Below are 12827 nucleotides of genomic sequence, written 5' to 3'. Positions count from 1 at the left end.
TTTGATAGGTGTGTGTGTATGGTTCTGTACACTTAAGTGAGCAGATGACATCATGCCACTGTAATATGGATGCTGGAGATGCAAGTGAAAATTGCAAATTGATCCATTCTGCAGGGATGCAAAATAATTCGAAGGAGGAGTATGGTAGATATGTCAAGAAAGGAACTTAGCATTCATGTCCTCATTGCAGGTTGTTCTAGTCTTTCCTAAGTAAGCATAGTGCAAGTAACCTTTTCACTGTCACTCCCAGGATGGGGAAAAAAGCCACAAGCAAGATGCATTTCAGCATTTCATTGAGGCACTTAGGTCAACCAGACTGCATTTTAGAGTGTGTTTGTTCAGGCTGTTGACTACACAGCCAGCTGCAGTGCTACTTGGAAAGACAGGTAATATAGTTAGCATTGCTCCTCTCTGGTTTGTAGGCATTTTAGGCTGTAATAGGGAAAAAAATGCTAATAGTGAGTATGCAGAAAGGACTATCAAATCAAAATATAAAAGCAGCTACATGTGTTTTCATTTGAAACCCAGAACTAAGAAAACCATGATCAGACAGGTTACCTAGGAATTGTCTGTGCTGAGTATAGTACTCACGTATGTATCTAAACCAGTGAACTTTTTAAATTGTTGACTTATTTTAAACTCAGTTACACCTAAGCCTTTCAATTTAGTCTTTCCTGTTACTGGAGACTTTGAGATAATTTCTGAACTAGCTCCAAAGGCTTGGTGTATCTCCTTAGCTGTTCTTGAATCTCGGTTGCATCAGGAAGAACGCAACTGTTATGAGAGGAAGGATTCTCTTCTTCCTTACATCAATTCACTGGTCCTTTTCTCAAAGGTAGAATCAATGAAGTGTAATGGGTAATGTATTCACAGGAGTGCAACTTCAGTGTAGCCAAACCTGTGGTAAATTGGAGGCCAAGTCAGTGTTGTGGTGTTCCTTCCTTGATTTTCCTGCTCACTACATTGCTCTGAAGTCTTGGATGTAAGGCATTATGTAAAAATCATTTTTAAAAAACTAAATCGAAGGTACAGATATTGTATACAAGGTACAGACCTCAAGTTTGCAGACTTCAACCTGTTTTCTCAGGTAGATTTTACAGAGGCAGCCTGAGCAATGCTAAAGCACTGGCACTGCCCACTTGTTAAGAGAAAATGGGCATCCATACGTCTGGCCATTTCTTACTGGCCTAACTCCAGTTTGGGTAGCTTGGTGTAGCTCTTAAACAAATTTTCTGCCTCTTTCCTACCTATTCAACAAAATAGAAGTCAAAGCTGTATGCCTAGTAAATGTTATGCTGGTATAAAGGTGCCTGTGTCCTTATATAAGTAACTTCTCTAATTCAAGTAAAAATCTGTTCATTTTTATTGTTGCATTCTTGTTTAGTCATTGAGTAAAAACAGAGTGAAAACCAGCATCAGGCTCACTTCTGTAGGGAAGACTTGCATGAGAAATCTAGAGTTGGAAACCTGACTTTGATTCTCATCTCCCATTTCATAACAGGTAAATGAAATACTGTCACAGATTGCTGAAATTATTTTTCATTTCAGCCACAGCTCCAGCACTAAAAATGCCCCAGAAGATGTAGGGGCAGACAAATTAGATTCAGTGGGAGAAAGGCTCATGATTATAAGATGCAGGAAAAAGGCAAATGGGGAAGATTGCCTTGAACATGAGCTTGGCAGACTTGTTAGTGGCTGCAGATTCTGAAAGATGTGAAAGATTCAGGAAGGATATTAGGGGCTTGGTGTAATACTTCACAAATAAGCAAATTAAATGTCCAAGACTGTTTCTGTAATGTTTCTTGTATAATGTGGGCTTTGACTAGCACAGTGTTCTTTGCATTTCAGGTTTTATTTGTCATATTTCTAGTGCTGCCACTGCAGGTAAAGTGGAGGCTGCCGACTGAACTCAGTGCTCCTTTAGAGCTTTTCCACCTTTCAAGACTTTGAAGAAAAGATATGTAACTGAAGTTATATATGAATTGTGACAATATTTAGTAATTTCTATTTTCTGGTACTTCATATGTAAATATCTTTGAAGTGGCTCTGCCTACTTTCATCCAGCGTTGTACTTGTTGCAGGCACTTCATTTAGTACAAAAAGTACCTTGAGCACACAATTGCCAACATTGTAAATAATGGTAGGGTAGTTATTTGTTCATTCTGTTTCTCAGTAAAAATTTGTAATAAATTCATAGTATCAACAACTTGTAGTATACCTAGATCAGCCGAGGTAGTGTGTGTGATAATTTTGGTGCACACAGGATACTGATTAAAACTCTGCTGGTTTCAGGTTTTTCAGCTACAGCCTCAAATAAACAACATCTCTATAAAAATGAGTATTGTTGACAAAATCTGTCACCTTTATCCCTGTTTGCATCTCGTACTTTGCAAATGCTCTTGGGAAAGTGCAGGGATGTCTTGGAGTATGTGCAGTACTATGTGTAGACACCATCTTGTTCATGCTATGGCCATGAATATCTGGACAATACTTGCGTATACTTCCTTGGATCTGCAAATCAGTACCTCTGGCTTTTAACTGTGTTGAGAAACTGATCCTTGTCACATCCCGAGGTGTCTCCTTAGATCTGAGATCACCTCTGGAAGACATGCAGGTGGTTTGGAACCCAGCTCTTTACGATGCCCGTCGATGAGAGACTGCAGGAGGCTGTTTTTAGAGGTTTTCATGGTTGTTTATTCTTCCTTATCTCAGGAATGCTTTGTCCATGAACAGCGCTCTGCTCGCTAGACGTCCAGGGCAGAATCTGCCTGGCAGAGGCAGAACTTATCTTTTATAGTCTAAATTATGTACTAGGTATTTACAATTATTTTCCAATACAATACTACAACTTTGTTAACCTGTCCAACTTTGTCTCCATCCAATCTGAAAGTGCCAGCATGTCACCCAGCATGGATGACACAGAGAAGAAGGAAGAAGAGGTATCCACACCCCCAAATTTTCCATCTTGGCCATGAGCCCCTTAATAGAAACATTTTAGAAATCTGCTAATTCTACATTCTAACAGTCTAATTTACGTTCTGTTTATTCTTGCAGCTTGCATTTCTTCTCTCAATGTTGGTAAATTGTTCCAAGGAGCTGAATCCAGCCCCTGAGACACCTGGGTCTCATTTGAGGGTCTTTGGGGACCCCGCTAGGGGGATCTTAAACCTCCCAGGGAAGCCAGAGGAAAACTCTGGACTCCCACAATCCTAATTAAGCAGCCTATGTTGAGTACCAGTAGGCTTTAATAGTTGGCATCTGGACACGAGTGAAGGGATTGTGGATTGATCTGTGTATATACATCTCCAGCTGCTGATGTTCCTAGTGTAGAGTTACTGCTGCTACAAGCCAAGATGCAAATGTCTTTCTATATTCACTGAGATGAGGTTGTGCTGTCACAGGTCACCTTGTCCTTTTCATTGTTCTTCTGCAGTGTCCTTTACCACCTAATTATACAAAATACAAGAACTTGGTTTTGGGCAGTGTTCCAGTTGATAAGAGGTCCATGTGTATTTTTGCACTCATGAAGATCAGTATAGTGCATTTCTTTAAACTGTTTCATTCATGTAAGAGTTTTTTTGTTGTTATGGACATTGATAGGGACATTATTCCTCTAGTAGAGACACACTACATTAAAACAATTTTTATTGCTTATTCATGAGTGTAGCAGAAACTGTTTGTACATGTTCATTTGTCATGAGCAGATCAGTAATTTATCTGTATTTGCACCAGGACTTGATAGTCCAGCTTTTGTAGTAGACTTACCATTAACTGTTATTCCACAAAGGTTGTGGAATACTTACTGGGAACATCATCTGTGCCATGTAGTTAAGGCAATACAAATACTTCCAGATTATCCTCAATAGTTGGGATTTTCCTATGTCCACATTTTTCAGTTTTCTGTCTTATTGAATAAAGACAGTCAGTTTTGGCATTTTGTCTGAGAATTGTGAAACCTTGCTACAGCTCACTGCTGTGTAGGTAACTTCTTGCCCAGAGTACAGGTTTTTTGGAACTGAGATTTTCCTGTTAAAGGAAATGATGAAATGGAAGAAGTGAAGGCATTCGGTACTGTTATATGCTGATAGCTACATTAAAAATTCTTCTTGTCAGAATTGCACAGTATCATATGAGATGATGCTCCTTGTGAGCAGGTAAAAAGCGAGGTTCAAACACCAGCTCTTACAACCCTTTCCATTCGGGGAAAGGTTCTGATTGAAGTAGCTTTGATTCCACTGTATATAAACTTGTCTGATCCTTTTTTTGTGCATCAGTTCTCTGTCCTAAAGAGTCCCAAACTCCAGTTGTCCCAGGTTTAGTGTGCAGTAGTTTAACCACCTACTTGCTAGATTTGGACCTTTCCCTAAAACTACCTGGGTCTCAAAGAACAGTTCTTATTCCTTGCAAATATTTTTTTGGCATGTCTCCTTTCTCTCATTAGACCTCCACATCACCTGGGAAACTGAGCCAAATTGGTGCTTTATATCCCTGAAGTCCCTTAGAATAAATTCACTTACTTGTGGGATCTGCAAAAGTAACAATCTTCTGTTCAAGCATGGGGTGCTAAAGGCCAAAGAACACGGTGATTTGCTTTTGGGAGCTACCGTTGAAAAGCATTGAAAAGATAAAAAACCAGCTTTTGTATTGTTGACCAAATGTTGACTTGTTTCTGTCAACAAATTGTTTTGAGAACAGCAGTGAAAGTACTCTTTGGAAGGGAAGTGACCAGGAGAGAGGGAGTATATTATCTTTGGACTTGTGTTTTGGAGTATATTTGAACACTGTCTGCACAGAAAAGATATAGGTACAATGACAGAGGAGCCTAGTTATAGTTTGAAAACAATGATGACTTACCAGTGATACAGCATACAGCAAGTTCAAAACCAAAATCCCTTGTTTGGTAAAATACAAAGCCTGAAGTGTGCTTCCAGACTTCAGCTTGAGTGCTTAGTGAAGGTGAAACGGTGATACATCTTGGCTGCCTCCCTCCTAATAAATTAAACTTGCCTGGGAACATTCCCAGGCATCGTGCAACTGGCTCAGGACTCTTGTCCATGCTCTTCAACCCTTAGCTAGCAGAGCAGGGGAGCTGCATCTGAATTGTCCAGTGTAAGTGAGTCCCGCTGGTGTGCGACTCTCAAACCTGGGAATTGTGTGGGAGAACAGTAATTGGCACAGCCTGGTGCTGGGGAATGTCCTAGCTGCTTTCTAGCATACATGATCGTCTTCCAGGGCCCGGGAATATTTCCAGACAAGGCTTGACTTATGAGTACAGATGTTAGTACTTGATTCTCCTGAAACTTAAGACACGGGAAGGAATCTTTGTATCACACAGGGTTTTGAATGCTTCAGATAGGTAGATTGAGGAGCGAGTGATTCCTGTTTATTTTGAGGCAGTAATTCTGCACTACTATAAATCTGTAGCTCCTGTCTTACTTTCCGATGGTTTTAGCGGTGGTTAAAACATTTTTCAGAATTCAGTCACCTTTCCAGCACCACCTTTCAGGGATGAGTAGACCTGCCTGCCCTCTGTCAGACGATGGCTTGTGTATGAATGAACATACTGTGGCCTTTCATGGAAGTACTGCATGTGAAGTATGGTTTTAGGGTTTGAGGAATTTAGTTTTGATCTGATGTGTGTGTGCGTGAATTTTAAGAGCCTTGATTTATTGCATGGGTGATGTGGTGAGGGGACGATCTTGCACCTTGTAGCCAATGGATCTTTTATGTCAGCAGGAAGTAGAGAAACCTCTTTATTTCTTTAGACATTTCTTCCAGCAAACAATAAAAGCTTTGTTGAGCTGACTTCATTGATCATATGGAATGATTTCCTGCGGACTCTTTCTCCTGTATTTGGTTGTGCATTGGAGTTTAAGTGTAGTCCTAGTGTAGATAAAACAGTAAAACACTAATACTAATCCCAGCTCTAAGCAGATATGCATCCCAGAAAGTAGCATGCCATGTAAACTGATGACTTTGGAGCAGTTTTGTTGCTCTGACTGACCACTTTTCTGTGCCTCTTGGCTTATCCTCTCTCTATGGTGTTTTGAGCTTTATTTCAAGCTATGGCTCTGTCACACAGTCTGCTTCAGGGTACTGTTTGTCTTTCCTAAGGTTGTGGAATATGCTGTCAGATTTGAATATTTATAGAGAGAAGAGGTTAGCAGTATAAAATACTGTTCATCTTGTTCTGTCAAGGGTTATGAAATTTTACTTTTGCATGGGCTGTATTAAAAGCCTTGTGAACCAAATCCGTGGCATGTCATGCTTATACCAGTTATGCACCCCACAATTTTGGGAACATGTAATCTGTGTGACAGCATCAGCTTTTGAGCACTGCTTTTTATGAAGGATCCATTGCTCAAAGGTAGTGAGCTGTCAGAGCTCGCTATGTCAATTAATATGCAGCAGGCTTTGTGTCTGCTGATTGTTCTTCTAATTGCATGTACAGGATGATCTGTTTCAGCAGCAGTAGTGGTGCATATTTAAGGACACAGTACAGTGCAGAATTGCTCCCTGGTGTCCCACAGGCTACCTGCGTGTCTTCAGGGCAACTACTTCAATCCTTGCAAAGCTTTTGGCGGCCTGCAGTTTTGACTGTGTCTTAGGAGGATGGAAAAGAGAGGCTGCAGGCCCTGCTGATGCAGCCATGGGCAAGATCCCTCTTTGCCCACCTGTTCTGGAGAGCTGGGATGGTGCCCAAGTGCAACTTGTTCAGGATGGTTGGCTTTTCTGAAGAGCTGGATCTGTGCCAGAGAATGGGCCTTCATCTCTGGCTCTCTGCTGCTCTCTACTAGGCAAAGTCATCTAGTACAATATTTTACTTGTACCTATAACCAGTAATACACTGATAGGCTTTATTTTATTTAATATATTTAGTTGTGATAAAAGCAGACTGTTGCTATCCATAGTTACATTCTCCTGCTTTGTAGTGCTCATGTAACAACAGTGAATAGAAGTGATTTCACTGAAAATAACTCAAAACATGTATTTTCAGGCATGTTTGTTCTGGTTAGATAGCCAGTTTATTAACTCGAGTTGCTTTTTGCTGGCATGCACATTTCAGCCTCACTGGGATGGCATTAGAAATGAGGTGTGTGGTAGAGGCAAGAAGGAAGCAAGACCTATTCACCAGCTGCCAGCACTTAGGTTTTATTAAAAGTCACTGTGGAACTGAGGTGCTTGTCAGTCCTGAAAGTGGCTTCAAGTCCAGTGGTGTGTTGTCTGCTCTTTTATTTTGTAACACTAATGAATTTTCCCTTTGTAATGAGAAGAAATAAAAACACCCAACACCTCACTTTTCTTAAGCACTCAATCCAAACTGGAGTGTATTGGCTAAACTTGGTAATTTAAATTCAGTCACGGCACATTTAAAATCAGAAGTTTGGTGACCTTGGATTCTTCCTGTTGCAACTTTTCAGAGGCTGTTAATTTTAAAGGTAATGTAGCAGCCAGCCAGATTTCAGGCTGCATAATTAGTAAGCAGAGATTCAAGTTGCTTGTGAATTAAATTATCTTCATTTCTGAAGTGCGAGGTCTAGTTGTATGTTACTTATATAAAATAAACTGTGTGTTTTCAGTGGTCACTGAGCAAGTATGTTACGGAACTGAGCTTCGTTTATGCTTCTGAAAGTCTGCTGCCTCTTTACAATCCTGTGCTGTTTTCTTGTTTTGTTTAAATCTGCCTCTGCTTTAGTTTGTGTCTGTCTGAATGTTCCTTTATCTCTCCTATTGTGGTCTATTCCTTGAACCAGTTTGTGAAGGATTAGATGTTTTTCCTTTTCTCCTGCTTGATTAAGCAATTAAAGCTGTTATGTGATAGTTGAATCCTAAGGTACTACACTGTAAAACTGTTAAACATTCTGTTTTGTATACTGTGTGAAAGAATATTTAGCGGCTTAATCAAGGAGAGTATGGAAGACAGTTAAGCATCAGCTATAATGTGTTTTTCTTCAGAGTCTGTTTTTTCAGAATAGCAGCAAATTAGTGTGTGCATGGAAAATAAGATTAATGTTGGAGAGGTGGTACTTGAACTTTAGATTGTGATGTTCAGTTTTGGTTACCCATGGCCTTTGTTTGAAGGCTTAGGGCAGTTTATGTTTAGAAACAAACAAAAACAAAAAAACAAACAAACGAACAAAAAAAAAACCCAACCCAGAAACTACCTTTTAAAATTGAATTTTGTAAAGAACTAGGCTGAGGAAGTTTTGCCTGTTTTAAGGAACATTGCAACTGTATCAATTACTTAAACCTGAGAACTTGTTCACCTTTAAAAACATTTATCATTTACCTTTAATCACTTGTTCCATTTTGATAGCCTCCTTCATATAGAAAATATAGCATGAGATGTCAGTTTAAATGCCAGTCTAACAGTGCTCTATCTTCTATGTGAAAGGAAGTATTCTGTACATTTTTCCATGTTTGACATCATGGTGTTTTGAATAACCATGTTCCATATTCATATCAATTTTTTGTTTTTGTTTTCAATTTATGCACAGCACTTGCTCTGAAATTTGGGGACTGAGTACACCAAACACGATAGATCAGTGGGATACAACAGGCCTTTACAGCTTCTCTGAACAAACCAGGTGAATATTCTGCCCTCTCTCGCATCATAAAAATCTTGTGGGAGGGATTGGCTTTGGAGGGTCTGTAATGGGATGCTTTAGCCATAAAATAGACTAAAATGATTCCTAGGCCTCTCATGGTACAGCATTTTGAAGTATTTCCTTGCCAGTGTAGAAATCAGTGTGTTCATAGCTGATGTTTTGACCAATGAAACTCTTAATTCTACAGTTATTCCTTTTTCATGCCAGTGCTATTGAAAGAATGGGAAGACTTGTTAAATGCAAGCTCTAATGTGGTATTTATATTAACAAAGTTGGAAAACTTAATTCTTTAGACCTAATCTTACAAAGTGTTTAAACTGCTTTGTATGCCACAAGCTTTCAGTTAAATCTTGCTAATTGGCTCAGATACGAGCTACTAAAGAGTTGTTTGTAAATTCTTCAGTACTTAATGGTGGGCAAATTCTAAACAGCGTCTTTATTTTTTCATGTCACATTACTTGATTTGTGTATTGAGGTTTGTCTCCCATCCCATAACAATCATAAACATCTGCATTTGTGTAAGCATATGCAGTCTGTCTTAAAACTAGCAAAACATTTTCAGCTGGTAGCAAGGCAGATGAAGTGAAGAAGATAAACTGTACAACCCTTACAAGATGTGCATTCATGTTTTTTGCATTGCAGTTATACTGCCATGTGGATCACTTGGGCAGCTGACTGCTTATAGGCTTATTTGCAGTCCTGTGGGAGTTCTTATGCTTAAAACCATAAAGCATCCATGCCACAGAAAGCCTTGAGGTGCCTTTAGCAGTGGGACCATTAAGTGTATGATTTTATTTTTAACAACTGTCTTCTGCAGTTAAAAAAATATATATATGAAGCAATCATTCTAAATACTTGTTTGGATGTAAGTGGCTTTTAATGAACTCTAAATTCACTGGCAATAATTTGAGCAACTCAAAAATAAGTTGACATTGCTTGATACAATCATTTTCATTGCGTTTGAAGCCTTTTAAGTAGAGTATAAATGTCACTAGCAGAGTCAACGCACTGAATTCTGAGAATGAGCCACCCGTGTGTGTCCTCTATTGCTTGAGAGATTGAGGCAGTCTGTAAATGCTTCTCAACATCTTTCCCCTGCAGATCTCTGGATGGCCGTCTGCAGGTGTCTCACCGCAAGGGACTGCCACATGTCATTTACTGCCGCCTGTGGCGCTGGCCTGACCTTCACAGCCACCATGAACTTAAGGCAATTGAAAACTGTGAATATGCTTTTAATCTTAAAAAGGATGAAGTATGTGTAAACCCTTACCACTACCAGAGAGTGGAGACACCAGGTAGGAGGACTGCTTCTGACTTTCTGCGGCAGCGTCTGTTTGTGTTTGCTCAGCATAAGGTTTTAAACAAAAAAGAAGAGAAGATTGATGTCCTCTCCTGATAGAAGTACAAGATTCTTTTTGAGATCATATCCCTGGAAGTTTTTAATAGTAAAGTTACCAAAAAATCTTTACAAATGTATTTATAAACACTTTCAGGACTGCTAACAGTTTCCAGCTGGCCAGGTGCAATTCATATTGAATAGGACAAAAAGTTGAATTACCTTTGCTAATGTGGAATAGTCTTATTTAAGGCACCTCAGGAATCCCATCTCTTCCAGCAACTAGCTGTGCAAATGTAGTATTAGCAGTGCTGAGTTTCAGAATATTTCAAAATACCTGAAGAAACTCTTAGATGTTTTAGATTTATTTTTTTTCCTTTTAGCTCACCAATGATTTGTGGATTTTGCCTTTCCAGTCTTGCCTCCCGTGCTTGTGCCGCGGCATACTGAGATCCTAACAGGAGCTGCCACCTCTGGATGACTATACCCATTCCATTCCTGAGAACACTAACTTTCCAGCTGGGATTGAACCACAGAGCAATTACATACCAGGTATTTTCTTGACTCCCACTGTAGGCAGCATATTCTGACATTGTGCCACTGGAACAAAGATGGTCATTTCATCCTTGTAAGTGATCAAATTAATTGAAATATGCACCACTAAATTAGATTTAGTTGATTTTGTGTATTAATTCCAGTGGAAATTCCTAAACACTGTTGTTTGCAGAACACGATCCTGCATGAAACCATATTGCTGTCATTTCACAACAGCTTACTTGTTTTCAGTAGCTTACTTGATATTCAGAGTACAAATAAGTGCAAAGTGGATCTTCACCTTATGCTTTAAGCCTCTTTCACAAACATACAGGGATTGCCAAATGCTGTGCATTGTAGATTGAGTAATAAACTGATACTCAATCTCATCCTATGTATTATGTGGAGAAAACTTTTAAGTTGGAAAGCAGTGACTTAAGAAGTGTCTTGATCTGTAGTTCACATCAACAGTGGTCTACTTTAGCTTTTTGTTACTGTTGTGTGCATGCTGTTTTGACTTTTTAGTGTGAAAGAACAACTAACAACATTTAACTGTTAAAGAATTTCTCCTCCCCCTCTTTTCGCCTTTTTCCACCCCAAAACAAACAACAACGCTAATCTGCTGCACCCAAAACCCTGTTACCCTTATTGAAACATAAAATCAGTGACCTTTGTTTCCTGCCTCAGCTTCCTGTTTCCTATCTCTTCAGGAAGTCTCACGGAGTGTAAAACCAAGTAAAGCTGAAGTTTGCTCATAAATGTATAATGTATTAATGTTACAAATAAGCTGAAAATTCACAACTGGAGTCTCTGAAAGAAGATGACTGCTCCAAACAAAACTCAGTGTTCAATGTACAAATTATACCTAAAGGTCTTAAGCAGAATATTGCTTGTGTTGTATTTAAACATATCCAAGAATTGAAATGGCATTAAACAATCAATTAATTTGACCTTTCTGTTTTAATTTTTGGCCACATCTGCTGCCACCTTTACAGGGCAATTTAAGGTGCTAGATGTTTGTGTTACTTTCTTAACTCGTGTATACTTTTTTTGACTCAGTCTTTGAGGGCTTTTGATAACATTTGCAAACAGTTTACTGGAAAGCCACCATCTGTAAATCCAGTGCTGTGGAAATGAGCTAAAGTAGTTATTTGCAGGAAGTTTGCTCAAGGTGATTGTAGGAATTCACATGATCTTTAAATGTTTATGCAGATAACTACACCTCCTTCTCTTTGTCACCCTCCCCTCTTGTGCTCATCTTATTATTTGACCTGGCTGACTTAATCTGGACTTTTTGACTGGGTTCTGATAAGCCTTGTGTGCCTTGATAGGCTCTTCAGAGAGATGTTTTCTTCAGCAGGAGGCAGGCTTTGTACCCCAGTCATGTCTCACTACTTGATCTGCAAGAGAGCTTGGTGGCCATGAAGATGCAGGGTGGCCTCTGGGAGCTGCGTGTTCCAGTTCAGGTTCTGGATGGGCTGAGCTGCATTGTCCACACTTTTCAAGCTCTACTACAAATTTCTCGTGCCCACCTGAGTGTTCATTTCCAGCTGTGTGGTGCTCAGCCTCTGACCCTAAACTATTAATAGTACTAGGTGGAGTAAATCTTCTCTGTTCAGGCAGACACTAGACATGGAAAATAATTTGTGCCAAAGAGCCTAGATTAGCAACTGGAAATGGGAGTCATGGGTTGGATTGGAAATGTGTGTTCACCTTTTGCCACAGCTGTGGCCTTAACTATAGCTGATGATTTGGAGAAGGGTGGAGTCCCCATTATCACAATGAATGCTGTAAGAAATCTTCAAAATGGGCATAATTTTTTTGTTGTCATATTTCTTACTAGTGAATATTTCCCTTAATCGTCCTTTTAAATTCTCACTTGAATTCTATCATGTCTATATTTAGCACACAGAATGAATCAAAGATAAAATTCTCTCAGTTCATTTTAATTTAATCAACTGACTTAATCTAGTTTCCTCTCACTGGTTTCCTTCTGATCTCACAATATTGCAGTACATCTCAGACATGATGCTTGGTATAATTTTATTTCTTAAGCCAAAAGGCTTTATCTTTAAATTTCTGCTGTTTGGTAATAATGTAGTTAAAGATGTTTAACTACTGGAAATTTCAGAATTTCAGAGACAATTCTAAGGTGATTGTAGAGATAGTTAGCTTCAAACACTTTCACTAAAGAAACACAGGTTTTGCCTATTATACATAGGAAAAGACATTTGCCCAGTTCAAAGAAAATGATTTCCTGAAAGGCAGTTGGTTAACTCGTTATCTGAACTGCAAAGAACATTTTGAATGGAGAAGAAGAAAATGCATACTCTCCTGGGTTTTGAAGA

General features: G+C 39.2%; 1 protein-coding gene across 1 annotated transcript in view; it reads left to right on the top strand.

The window, feature by feature from the left end:
* SMAD2 (SMAD family member 2) overlaps positions 1-12827 on the top strand; it is a 50225-nt gene that overhangs the window by 25164 nt on the left and 12234 nt on the right. The window contains 3 exon segments of the mRNA XM_056513881.1: positions 9711-9904; positions 10362-10405; positions 10407-10497. Of these exon segments, the coding sequence (XP_056369856.1) occupies positions 9711-9904; positions 10362-10405; positions 10407-10497 (329 nt within the window).

This window comes from Oenanthe melanoleuca, chromosome Z (assembly GCF_029582105.1).
Source record: "Oenanthe melanoleuca isolate GR-GAL-2019-014 chromosome Z, OMel1.0, whole genome shotgun sequence".
NCBI lineage: Eukaryota > Metazoa > Chordata > Aves > Passeriformes > Muscicapidae > Oenanthe > Oenanthe melanoleuca.
Note: the sequence above shows the minus strand (reverse complement) of the source record. Positions and strands in the feature narration are given on the sequence as shown.